Below are 13,290 nucleotides of genomic sequence, written 5' to 3'. Positions count from 1 at the left end.
GTTCTTTCCCCCTTCTTTTAGGGTAACATCGAAGTGTATAATTACCTTCCACTGGGAACATCAAAACCATCCATTCTAAACCCTTCTGAAATAAGTCCTCCACGTGATGAAAAAAAAGATGAAAATATTACCTCTAACACAGATATTTTCAGAATGCTTGTAATGAATACTCCAAAACCAGTTTTGCACGCGTATTCATCATTTTCATAATTCTACAAATCTTGTCCCAACAAATGTGGGATCAATATAGAGCAGAAATCTAAATTGAGAAGCCTCCAATAAAAGAATCAAATTTTATGACCAGCTATCAACTCACAAAAAACCTCTAAAAATTAATATACGATTTGCAGCCAAGACAGATACAGGCAAAAGAAGAGGCCCATCTGTAACACTATTTGTCAAAACAGGCAGATGAGTTTTGTGTACACGTGCATGGATCCGCAGGCGCGTGCGCGTGCACGTGCATGCACTATTCATGGATAACATACAAGACAAGTAGACCCATTACAAACAACAAATTGGCCCACAAAAAATGCCCAGTTAATTCACACAGCCCTCCAACGGACACAATTCAACCAAACAATCGGGGGCACATTTCTTCCCTCCAGTCAACCCATTTGTAAGACTAGATATATATCTTGTCTCCCGCTAAGAAGCCCAACCCAGACCCCCATCTACGTATTTTACAGCCTCTCAACAAGGAGCACCGGCATTGATGGTATCTGTCAATGTACAATCACACTCTCTTGGTCCTTCCCTTGTTCCAGTCTTTAATACAAGACCCTCCAAAGGTAACTGATGACGTCACTGCCGATTTCCTAAGCTTCTGCTGATTGTCACAGCCCTTTTCGCCTCGAGCAGGTGATGACGTCAGACTTGGGGGCCTGATGGCATTGCTATGCAATGGTCTTGTGCTGATGATTACATCTCTTTCCAGTTTGATGGGAGATGCAACACCTTCCACAGGAGTAGACCATCTTACAGGTCCTCTACCACTATTGTTCATGTGGATGAAATCACTTTTCTTTTCGCTCATCAACTTACGTTTCACAAATGGAAGGCCTGTACTTCTAACTGGATCATGATGCCTACCTGTGAGAAATGAACTCTCTGTTTTATCCATGGAAGATGTTGATTTGCGAGCTTTCATGGTCTTCTGCGATGATGTCTTGGGCCATTTTATCCTCCCACTGTCATGGCTTCGAGTCTTGATGGCATTGGAACAATGTCCCATCTCACATAGTATTTCAGCAGCAAGCAGTACCATCGGTGAGTAGCCTAATTAACAAATGGATGATAGAAATCAGAATGGGTAAGGAAAGAATTGCCATGACATTGAACAGAAATAATTTCATCAGGGAAGCAAAGGAGAAAAAGGATCCAGCAGGTAGAAGTAATTTATGCTCCACTCCCGACAGGAAAAAAGAAGTGCAGAAGAAAAGCATCAAATACAATTAGCTAGAAGCCTAAAACAATATATTCATGCATTCATAAAGGCCATGAATATCAATTGGTCCGATAAGAAAAGCGAAACCAGTATCATCATGCTTGATACAAGAGAATAACTTTCTATCACCTGATAAAGTCTTATCACAATAGGTTCTAGACATGGGACAGGTCTTCAGTGTTTTAATGGAATGTATTTGACAACCTTTTGAGTCAGGATATTTTATAGAACCTTGAGATAAGCTCACCTCAATCCAAGTTTTGTATGATATTGCTTTATAAAAAGAATTCTTATAAGGATGCCATAGAACAAGTGGCACTGACAAGAACTTGGCCCAAGATTTTCTTTTTGACTACAATTCTGCCAAAGTGGTTTAGGTGGTCATGCTGAGACATTTCTAATCAGTGGATCCAAACAAAATCCCATTAAACATTTGTTTTTTTGCCCTCAAAGCAGTAAGCTCATTGGAGCTATTTCACTTGACAAAGGGAAACCATATTGAACTATTTATTGCATATTACAGTCTTTTAATGAAAGAATTCAAATAATCGGGAATTTGCTGTTTGCTTGGTGCCTGTTATTTCTCCATTTTGTTACCTGCTAATCTCCATGATACCAGCTTGTTTGTGCATGTGGACTCTTAGGCTACATCACAGGGTCATAATGGCACTGCTCATTAATTCCCCTGTTTATTGCCACAATAATTTTGAATAAAAGACAGAGGTAATAAGATCGACCTTTCAAACAGATCTTGACCTGACTATAGGTAGACCTCGCATTATGTGGAAGCACAGAGTACCTGTCGATCAAGAGATCATGTACTAGATCCGCAGAATTGTTGCCTTTCTCTCCATGTGTCTGTTGAAGGCCATCAAAGGACCTCAGTGATGACAATTCTTAACACCTAAAGGACCTAAACCATGATGCTTCCTAATGTGAGCCACCATCAACAGAATTAGCAAAAGGGATCAAAACCACACCAGATATATTCAAGGTACTTTTTTGTTATCTTAAGCAAGGTCCATCTTTTCCACCATGACTCATGCTTCTCAAGAAAAAAAGATTAGCAATGGCCATTTGTGTTTGCTAAAGTCTGTATGTTACCAGCTAAAAGATAATGATATGGAGATAAACCACATAAAAATCAGCGCCACTCAAAGCTCCAAAAGCTATGGAGCCAGCCATCTCATTGGCTACACTTTGAATCTGAACCAGCAAATCACCCCTAATTCTAATGATGTACTGAGTCAAAAGGGTAACGGTTGCCTCCTCTTAGACACATTAGTGTTGGCAATCTGTATAGCTCAAGAGAAGAGTATTTGTTGATTGCGGAGGACAGTAGTAGCTCCTACCACCACTGATACTATGGTATCGAAAACCCTCTTTATCTTCTTTTTTAATGTTTCTTTTTATCTTATTTTATATGAGAGTTTCGTCACCTCAATCACCAAATTTGTTTTCCTAAAACCAAATTCAGTTTGGGCTGCTTCATCACTTACAAAAGCCTCAACAAGATGAACAAACAACTGCCGGATTTGCTTGAGAGGCAAAAATTTGACCTCTGCTATTTTTTTGCACATTCCATCCATCATCGGCTATTTTTTTGCACATTCTATTTATCATCATGTTGTTGGAGGTTACCAACATCTACAAAAACTTCCTGCACAACAAATGGCTTATTTGATCTTCATGATCCATTACATAATGCTCCCTAAAGCCTTCAGGATATGACAAAGTAGACAGTGAGACATATTTGGACTTCAATTAGTTATAATCAACTCCAACGAATTCATACAACATTGCCAGCATCTTTACATTTTTTTCCGAGCTTCTCAATCCATGCTCAATGGAATCAAATATTATTTTTTTGTAAATTTTGAGGAAACTCAGAAATACTTCAAGGATATCCAACTAAACAATTGAAGTAATAATTCAATTACATAAGAAGTCAAATTACATCTCATGATGTCATTTTCCCTCAGCTCTGATATTTAAAAAAAATCAATTGATGCATAATTTAAAATACTTGGTAATTTAACTCATCAGGAAAGCCCAACACATGGTTTCCTAATTCTATACCAACACTAAGTAAATCAGGACTTTCTGTTTCCAGTTTTCAACTAAAGAATCTCAAAGAATCACACACAAAAAAAAAAAGGAAAAAAAAAAGCCTTCTTGCTTAGCAACTTCATTTACGACTTCGTAAAACAACTTTGACATAATAATGAATATTCAAACAACAAGTACCTCCCGAAACAATTCTAGAATGAATGCCAGGTTAATTTCCTCAATAAAGAGGACCACAACTTGATTAACCTTTCTGAGAGAGCAACCCTTACTCCATCTCTAAGAAACATAAAGTAGCTCCCAATCTCTGTTGTTAGAATCGTACGAGTCGTGATTCGACTCGTACGAGTCACGATTCGACTCGTACGAGTCGAGTCGAGTGAAGTCAAACTTTCACCGAGTCGAACCGCAATGGAGAATCGGAAAAGACTAGGAATCGTACTTGAATCGTCGACTCGTGTGCTGAATCGTCCACTTCGCCGGATCGTCTGATTCCATCGATTCGGAAAAGATAGGTTTTCAGACTTCTAGAACAGTGCCGTTCGTTGATTTGGGAAGCCGAAGAGTCCAAAATTTCTCAAAATAGCTTTGAAAATCAATTCACAGAAAAAAAATCGAAGGTATGTGAAACCTTTCAACTTCTATTTCCCTTTCTCTCTTCTTCTTCAATTTCTCTCTCTACTGATGCGATCGATTGCTTCTACAAGCTTCAACGGCAAGAGGAAGAGGCTCGGTGTTCTCTCTCTCTCCTCTCTCTTCCCCGTTCGTCTTCCCCAAGAGGACGCCTCAAAGCCCCAGGAAGCCTTTCTTTGAGCTTCGCCGTCGCTCTCTCGCTCTCTCTTTTTCCGTTCGAAGCCCTGTTTCGTCTTCTCTCTCTCGACTGAGAGAGACAGGGGGGGTTTTGCGAATAAGAAAGGATCAAAAGGGAAAAGCCTATGACCGTGAGAGAAACGGCAGGACCCTCCTTTGTTTTGACCTCTTTGGGCAGGCTGGTCCCCTGTTCTCTCTTTGAGAGGGGTGGGCTGTGGCCCAACTTCCATCTTCTTTCTGTAGTCCCAGTTTCATTTTTTTCTCTTTGAAGCAAAAGTATGTGACCGTGAAAGCCTGCATACAGCCACAATTCCATAGTCATTTAACTGGTATGTACATGAAAGTTTCTCTGTTTATTTATTTATTTTTTTATGTAATGGTTCTTTTTTTTTCAATTTGAAATTTTTTTTTTGTAACAGTACTTGTTTTTATTGAATCATGCCACCTAGAAGAAAAACTAAGATTGTGGATCCACAAGTGTCTTTCCATTTTAACAATGTGATTATCAAATTCATTGCACAAAATAGGATATTATTGTTTTTTTATCATTTTTATAATGTAAATTTTGTTTTTATACTAATTTCTATTGTTTTATAAAAAAGTTGAATTTGTTACTGAATCTTACGATTCAAGTCACGATTCGAGTCGCGATTCAAGTCACGATTCGAGTCGCGATTCAAGTCAAGGGATGGATGATTCACGAGTCGAATCTCGATTTGACAACTATGCTCCCAATTAATATTTGAGGCACTCCATCAGTCTAGCGCAGTCTCATCACATGCAATAATTGCCACATTCAACCACACAATCTGGGACTACCTGACATGTGGCAGTGCATGCCTGTATTCAGAGAGGCTAGAGGCATGCATGGAAATTGGCTTTTAGTGCAAACTAATGTCCGTAATGCTTTTCTAACTTGCAATGAAATTTAGAAAAGCACCTGTCTCAGATAATCTAAAACATCCGCCATGAAACAGAAGCTGGCAGAACTGCATCAGCTTATCAGCTCTCTTTTATGATAAGTAAAATTATTCAACAATATATACAATGGGGTAAAAAAATGTCACCTGATAAGAAAGCATTCCATTACAGAGCTGAAAATATATCAAAAACCAACCCATATTTCAATTGAAGAGAAAGAAATCATGTTCTAGATGGATAGAAATAACACTAAATAAACACAAACTGTTTTCATAATGATTTTGCAAATCATATATCCTCCGCATAGATAGATGCACAATCGCAATCGACAAGTTTAAATCACACAAATGGCAGAAAAGCTACTTGAACTCCAGAGTTACACATCAAACAGATTCACAAACAGATACATCGAACTTAAATCACACAAATGGCAGAAAAGCTACTTGAACTTCAGAGTTACACATCAAACAGATTCACAAACAGATACATCGAACTCCACTGTTCCGCTTTTCCCTACAACATAACTATTAAACAGATTGGCAAACTCATGTATTTTTTCCTTGAAACTTCCACAAAAAAACAACAAATTGTTAGATTTTTCCTTCTCATGGATAGCAGGATAAGTGTGATGAGGGCCAGTTCCTAATTTATCACCTTCAACTACAGTTTAATGATAGAATTAAATAACCAGTAAACACATATTATGCACACACACACACACACACACACATATATATACTAGTCTAGTAAATTACTTCAAAGATGAGATGGATAATATTAAATGTCACTGATATGAACTTTTCTTTGGAAAAAAGGAACTGATGACCTAAGAAAAGAACATGATATAAATTTTTAGAGTATGGGATGTGATGCATTTTGAATTGTAGCATATTACCTGGTTTAGATATCTTTGGTGTAGGAAAATACCGTGAATTCTGATCACATCCACTAGAAGTGCTTTTACAAGAGTGGCAAGAGCAATTTTCTGAATAACCATGTCTTCCTATTGTATGCTGTGCTTTTCGGGTGACTTCACCATCCTCGAATTGCAAAGTAGACTGTGATGGATCTACTAAGTTGGGTTCAAATCCCTTAAACCTCAGATGGACTTCTGATTCAGAAGTTCTTAAAAACACACTGTCTTTATGGTCAAATTCCAGATGACAATCTGAAGCGTCCACATGCTCCTCTGTTAAATTAGGCCTTTTAGAAATAAATGAACCAAAAGAACCAGAATCTTTCTTCAAATCAACATCATTTGAACTATGAGCTTCTGAAGAAACTGACAGATTGCATAAGGTACTGGAAGGACAATTGGATAGAGGCCTGACAGATGTTGCCAGGGTGTTCACATCTTGAAGAAGATCATTAATCTTGTGCTGGATTATAGTGTCTTCAGTGTGGTTAAATGACTTCAATTCCATTTCAGAGAAGCAACTCTGATCATCTCCAAGGGAAGTGGAATCGCTTCCTATTCTAACCCATTTACCTTGGGATGTGCTCTTCATCGAAGACAATTTACCAACATCTACACTGGGTTTGCAGGCTCCAGTGTGACAAAAGGACCAAGGAAAAGGCGGTAAGCTAGCATGGCAGAAAGTTGTCATGTGCACGGTAGACCGTAAAGGGACCATAGTCATGTTTAAGTCCAACAAAAGAGCATCCAGATCCTGGGCTGCAGGAAGTGTCAACCTCTTTAAAATGTCTTTAGGCTGGTATAAAGTGGAGTCATTCCAGTTCAACTGACAGGGATCCTGACAAGAAGTGTAAATAAATTTTAAAAAATGCTTGAATTTTGATTTATATTTACATTCATATGAGAAAATTAAAAAAAAAAATGGTACTCACCTTGCGACAAGATACTAATTCATCAATGCCCTTATCCTTGTTATCACATTCAGACAAGTTCAGCGAAGAGCAATTACGATTCAAGAGGTTTATAACAGCTTTTCCATTTCCATTGTTATCAACTGCACCATGGAGTGGAAGGATAGAGCAAGCCTTTCTAACTGAGATTAAAATATTCTCATGCACATTTGAGGCTCTCTTTCCTTTTTCTGGACATATGTTAGGATATTTGTAATTGCCATCGAGAAGTTCATTTAGTGATAGATCATCCATATGCTTTGTAACATCACGGAGATCTGACTTGAGACCGTACAATCCTAATTTGAAATGGTAAGATAAAATTATATGTGTAAGTACAAAAGTCAATTGCTCATTAAACTTAAAAATAAATATAAGGGGGAAAAAGACAATCTTGCTATTGCCTTGGTGATTCTTAGAAGGTACTAACTGCAGAACTGTTGCTTTGTCACATGTATTATTTTAATGGTATTGAATTCACATCATAAATCCATTATTCATGTGCAAAATACTTCAGTGAAAGTTTGATAGTTTAGAATCCAAAGCATCAAACCATAGATAACATTTCTGTTAGCTTTTAATGTGTATATATTGTGTGCACATATCTCTGTATGCGCACGAGAGAGAGAGAGTGCGTGAGAGAGAGAGAGGGGGGTGGGGGAAGAGCAAGAGTTTCTGAAGAATCTCTTGCCAAAAAATAATAATCTTAAGGCAACAATTTGGTTTTGGGATGTTGAAGTTCAAAATCACCAAACATAAAATTTCCCTGCTTTATGAAATGGCAAAGGACAAAATTTTGAAACAAAAAAAGAAGTTTATGTCGGGGGGGTAAAGGCCATTAAGGCAAAAATGTATGGCAGCCTATATTACATGTTGGATTTGGAATGCGAGAAAGCAGCCCATCGATTAGAGAAGGGAAAAACTAGATATATGAATGAACTGATTAATAGTTTGTCAAACTCTTTCCATGAAAGGAAAAGTTGAGATAACATAATAATATTGAAGGAATATTGTGGTCGTGATTTATGAATAAAGGTCAAATAGAGTGAACTGATTAATAGTTTGCCAAACTCTTTCCATGAAAGAAAAAATTGAGATAACATAGTACTATTGAAGGAATATTGTGGTAGTCATTTATGAATACAGGTAAAATAGAAAACCAGGTCAATTACCAGAATTAAGCTTGTGTATCACATGATGGAAGTCAACGGACAATCCAATAAGAGTTATGATCATAAAGGATGCCAATTGATAGGGTATCTAAGAAAAAAAATGTGATGTATTTGCACATACGATGGTTCAGATTAGGGCAGTGAAAAAAAAAAGGCAAGGGTTAGGTCTGTTCCAAGTCCATCCTTCCTAGAATCTTGGATTGGCAGGATCATTACCGGGCAATGTCTTTTTATATAAACTGCAAATATTAATATGAAGGAGCAATGCATGTACCAGATATTTGGTTGCTAGAACCAGGAGCAAGTGCGAGAGCGGATGCAGCGCAATGGATATTTTAGAAACAAATTTAGTACAAAAGTGCTGAGGAAGCAGGTGCAAGTTCGAGGTTCTGGGAAAATTCTGAAAAGGGCATGTTACCTTAGATAGAAGATTCCAGATACTACAAATAAATATGGCAAGACAACAAAGTTTCTAATTACTTTGATCCTACATCAAGGGTCAGTGCTAAGCCTGTTTATTTGTAAGATTTGTCATAAAAGAAAATCCTTTTGATACCAAGAGGAGATGCCATGGCATATGCAATTTGAAGAGTGCAGAGGATTAAAGATAAGTCCAAAATATGGACAACAACAAAGTAAATTTATAATGACAAGTTTTGAAGAATCAATCCAAAGATCAGTAAAACTAGAAATCAGAATATACCATCCAAATTTCATGGAGACAACAACTAATGCAAGGCCTTAGCAAAAGCACAGCCAAGTAATACCCAACTGACATTATTCATGTATCGATAGATAATCATACAAAAGAAGGATGATATGGATGGCTAAGAGAGATGGTTCTGGGAAGTTCTATGATCACCAAATGCCTTTCAGGTTTTAAGGGAAATTTATTATCTTTTAAAAAGAGGGTCAAAATGAGGACAAAAAAAAGGAAGCAAAGGACTTGCACTAGTGTACGATAAAGTGGAAAGAACAGACTGAGGTGATGTCACCAAGTGCTGGACAATGAGCAGGCTTGCAATTTGGGCGCAGAGGAAGTAGGGGAAGAACATAATAACATTAGTAGAAACTGGACCCCAATTGCATGAAAACATATTTAGAAAGACTACCATATTTGAGCAAACATCGAAATAGACTTGCACATGATACCAAAAAAGGTAATAAAAAGTAGCAGTCATTAAAAATACTTGAACTTGTATTAATCATCCATTTATTCAACATGTCATATTTGGCACCACTTAGGTTTCCTTATCACTGAAGAGTACCGTTACATGAACATGATGGAGGGCATGATAGTGAATTCAAGAGACAGGGTGAACAAGTGACTATAATATATGACAATGAATACAAGTGTGCCAGAAGCTTTTGTGATAGAAATATTATGTAATGGAAGATTAAACCAAACTTAGTCCAGGAAGACATGGACAAAAAGCAAAGAATTTCTTCAGCAAAGGGAGGTGAACATTGGAACACAAAAAAAATATCAGATTTCACAAAATGAAGAAACTTCAGAAGCATCTAAAAGAGAGCAGGAACGGAAAAAAAAAAAAAAAATCAAAAGCAGTTGCTGCAACTGAGGCAGAAATTTCCACAACCAAGTCAAGACATTTTTGTTAGAATTCAGCAAGATATCACCCACACCTCGAACTAGTAGTTAGGGAAAAGGTAGCAATTACAGAGGACTACAAAATGCAACATAAAAGGACTACCTAAAATATTTCTGAAGTACACGACAGGTCAGAAACAACTTCTTTCAAGAAACAAACTTGGAGATTTAAAAGTAGAAAAAAAACCCTCATTTTTGAGAGGCAGCAAAAAAATTTTGCCTAACTATCAATTATCAAATAATGAACCAATTCAACCACCAAATGTATCCAGAAATATAGATAACTATCCTCACTCTAAATTTTAAAGCCTTCTTATATGATTTGGCTTCCTTACATGTGAAAAAACACCTGCTAGCAGGACAGATAACAGACAGAAGTCATGATATTTCCACAAAAGAATCATATGAGAGGCCAAAAAGTGAATAACTTTTCAAGCAAGTTGTGCTAAAGAAAAATACAATGAGAATAATTTACTTGATTGAGGCCAATATGTTTTCTTTATTTTTTGAGAAAATAGGTCCCTTACATTATATACACACAAATATCATGTGCGTGCATGCATGCAATGCTGTAGACATGCATGTGCTCATGCATGAGCACATGCAAGAACATGCACACACACTAATGGAAAAGGAAGATATGCATGTAGGAAACATCAGAAAAAGTTTATTCTGCATAGTTGTTGCATACCAAGAATGTTGTTTCCTCCAGAAGCAGAATCGCAGTTGTTTAATCCAGCCCTTGTTGTAAAACAATCATATTTACTTCTCAGACCACCTCTAAAGTTCTTTTTGTCTGTTCTCTTTCCATCTTGACCACGCTTCTGCTTGACCACCCGGGATTTATCTGTGTAATCAAATGAAAGATCAAGAATCAACACACACAGCAATTACAAATATCATCCTTTCTTTAAATTATCTAATAATGTTAAGAAATGCAGAGGCAGACACCATAAGGAAAGTAAAACTAAAAATGGTATCCTTTTTACCAGCAGAAGTACACTGTAAGCTGTCAGATCCAATTCTCCTGGATATAATATTATGGTCATCAATTCCAGAATTCGTCACAGAATTTTCTGGTTTATCTATTCTTGGTCGCTTAGAGCAAGAGAAAGTGTTCGGTCTTTTTGCAGATTTCTTGTTCAATGGTCTTCCCTCAAGCTTGGCTAGTGATAAGATAGGCATATCTGCCTCTCCAAGGTGATGCTTTTTGCCATTACCTTCGCATTTGGAACTGGGAGGCATATCTTCATTCAAACATAGCCCCCGGTCAATCTTTTTGTGTCTGGAAACTGAACTGCATTCTGAAATTGAGTGCTGATGTTCTGAATCTGTCATGGATATAATTGGTTCCAAATAAGTTAACAAAAATTAAATAGTCTTGCACTTAAAAAACAAAATTTAAGATATAGTTATCTCAGTTTCAGGACTTATACGACAGAAGATTTATAAATAGTAGTAGCAGAAACATCAGACTTACTCATGTATGGACAACTGCCAGAAAATGATAAAGAAACATATTCTTGAGCATCAGAAACTTACCAGATGCCTTTAGTTCCTAACCTAAACATGGATATCAAGATTCAAACCAAAAAAAAGGGATCCCTCAGCTACACAAACAGATAGCAATGCAAAAAATGTTGGAAGTATATTTTCTGGAATATGGATATTTAAGAACACGAGCATGTAAAGATGGTGACACGTTGCACTATTATGGTTCTTGAATATCAGTAATAATTCTATGGAAATCCTGCTAGGTAGGTCATTAAAAAGAAAATTCTGAAACCATATAGCTCGATAAACTTCATGACTGTATCATGATCATGTTCACAATAATAACATAAAGGAAATAACATAAAGCATACCCACAAGGAAAACAATGAGAAGAAATCAAAAGTACAAAATGATGTCGTACCAAATAACCGCTTCTTTTATTCTTCCAGTAACCTATAGACGTGAAGTAAATGGAAGTAGCATGTAAACATGTATAAGTATAACTTTGGGCAAATACGTATGCATTAATGTAAACTCATACAAATATTGCGTACATACATAACATAACAGTAACAGACATCTGCACAAGAATCGGCAGGAAACAGCAAAGGACCATTGTCAAACTAGCTGTGCCGATCTGAGAGAATATTTTGGTCCAATCAAACCGACTGTGCGATCCACTTGGCTTAAAAGAAGCCACTTCATGGATTTCCAGTAATTTCCACCAGAAGATTATAGAATCCATCTTTAACTAAGTAATTTACCCAGTTCTCCATCCTTAAAAACTAACATACCAACAAAAGCAAGAACAAATGAAACCCATCGATTTCCTATAATTTCCACCAGAAGATTGTAGAATCCATCTCTAAGTACCAGACTCAAAAAAATACAAACAAAAGCAATAACAAACGAACCCCTCAATTCCTGGTCATCAAAACCCTATCTTTGATGAACAACGTCACGTTGGTACAGAATCCACCCACTAAGACACCTAAAACACGAGTTACCATCCTCCCATGCATCCATCCATGCCTTGAAGAAGCAGCAAATAAACAAAAATAACTCACAAATCCATGCAGCAATCAAATCTTTATCCCTTCTAAGTCTAGAAATCCAATCTTTATTCCCTTTAAAGTGCTAAAATCGAATTTTTACCATATCAAAGGGCAAAAGTTATACCGCTACTATAAGGGCTGCAACCAGATATCTTGTGGCTTCCGAAAACGGGAGCATCAGCGCCGTCGGAGCCCCTCTTCTCCGGCTCCCCAACCCTCCCGAAACCCTCGGTCGCCAAGAGCTTCGATACGACAACGTTCACCGGCACGGGCAACTCCACTGCGTCCATCCACCACGGAAAGAGAGCTCTGAGCCCTAGAGAACCAATAAAGGCCCTATTTTCCCCGATCCGAAGCTCCTCCTAGTGCCCAGCCGACGGATCCCCTCGGAAGGCTTCCATTCCCGCTGCATCGATCTCCACGCCACCAAGAACAAGCACATGGAGAGAGAAAGAGAGGCAAGAAAGCCAGAGAGAGAGAAGCAAGAGAAAAGGGGGGAGAGAGAAAGAAAGAGATGGGGCGGCGACGGGGAGAGGCGTGGAGGAGCGAAGAGGAAAGAAAGGGGTCGGGGGACGCTAGGGCAGGGAGGAGGAGAAGAGAAATGTATATATACTTTTCGGGAAAATCCCAGAGATTGCCGTCATGACGGAATATTCCGGCAAGTCAGCAGTCGGGAGTGGGGAGGCGGGTGGGGTGAGGGTTGTGGTGCACCACAGCCGCGTGGGATTTTTGTACTCGTCTGCTTCCGTTTCCCTTTGCTGATGCGTGTTGGCCGCGTTGGCATGGGCAAGGCTGTTACACGTGTCGCTCGACTCACCACCAACCCTACCCAACTTTGCCGTCAACCAA

General features: G+C 38.1%; 1 protein-coding gene across 1 annotated transcript; it reads right to left on the bottom strand.

Annotated features, from left to right (window-relative positions):
• Positions 1-312: 312 nt before the first annotated feature.
• On the bottom strand, positions 313-13,010 carry LOC105040784 (uncharacterized). Its single transcript, XM_010917470.4, has 6 exons — positions 12,566-13,010; positions 10,882-11,223; positions 10,584-10,739; positions 7,094-7,410; positions 6,141-6,999; positions 313-1,278 (listed from the first exon to the last, which is right to left on the bottom strand). The coding sequence occupies exons 1-6, from the start codon at positions 12,729-12,731 to the stop codon at positions 737-739; spliced, it is 2,382 nt and encodes a 793-aa protein (XP_010915772.1). The 5' UTR covers positions 12,732-13,010; the 3' UTR covers positions 313-736.
• Between the last annotated feature and the right edge of the window lie 280 nt (positions 13,011-13,290).

This window comes from Elaeis guineensis, chromosome 3 (genome assembly GCF_000442705.2).
Source record: "Elaeis guineensis isolate ETL-2024a chromosome 3, EG11, whole genome shotgun sequence".
NCBI lineage: Eukaryota > Viridiplantae > Streptophyta > Magnoliopsida > Arecales > Arecaceae > Elaeis > Elaeis guineensis.
This window is presented reverse-complemented; position numbering and strand designations above follow the sequence as displayed.

Bases quoted from the DNA above. Each gene is read 5' to 3' on its own strand.
- LOC105040784 (XM_010917470.4), bottom strand. From the start codon at position 12,731: ATGGACGCAGTGGAGTTGCCCGTGCCGGTGAACGTTGTCGTATCGAAG. The intron at 7,411-10,583 runs GTATGCAACAAC...ATTTCAAATTAG, and splicing joins TGGAGGAAACAACATTCTTG to GATTGTACGGTCTCAAGTCA. The intron at 1,279-6,140 runs GTAATATGCTAC...TTTGTTAATTAG, and splicing joins ACCAAAGATATCTAAACCAG to GCTACTCACCGATGGTACTG.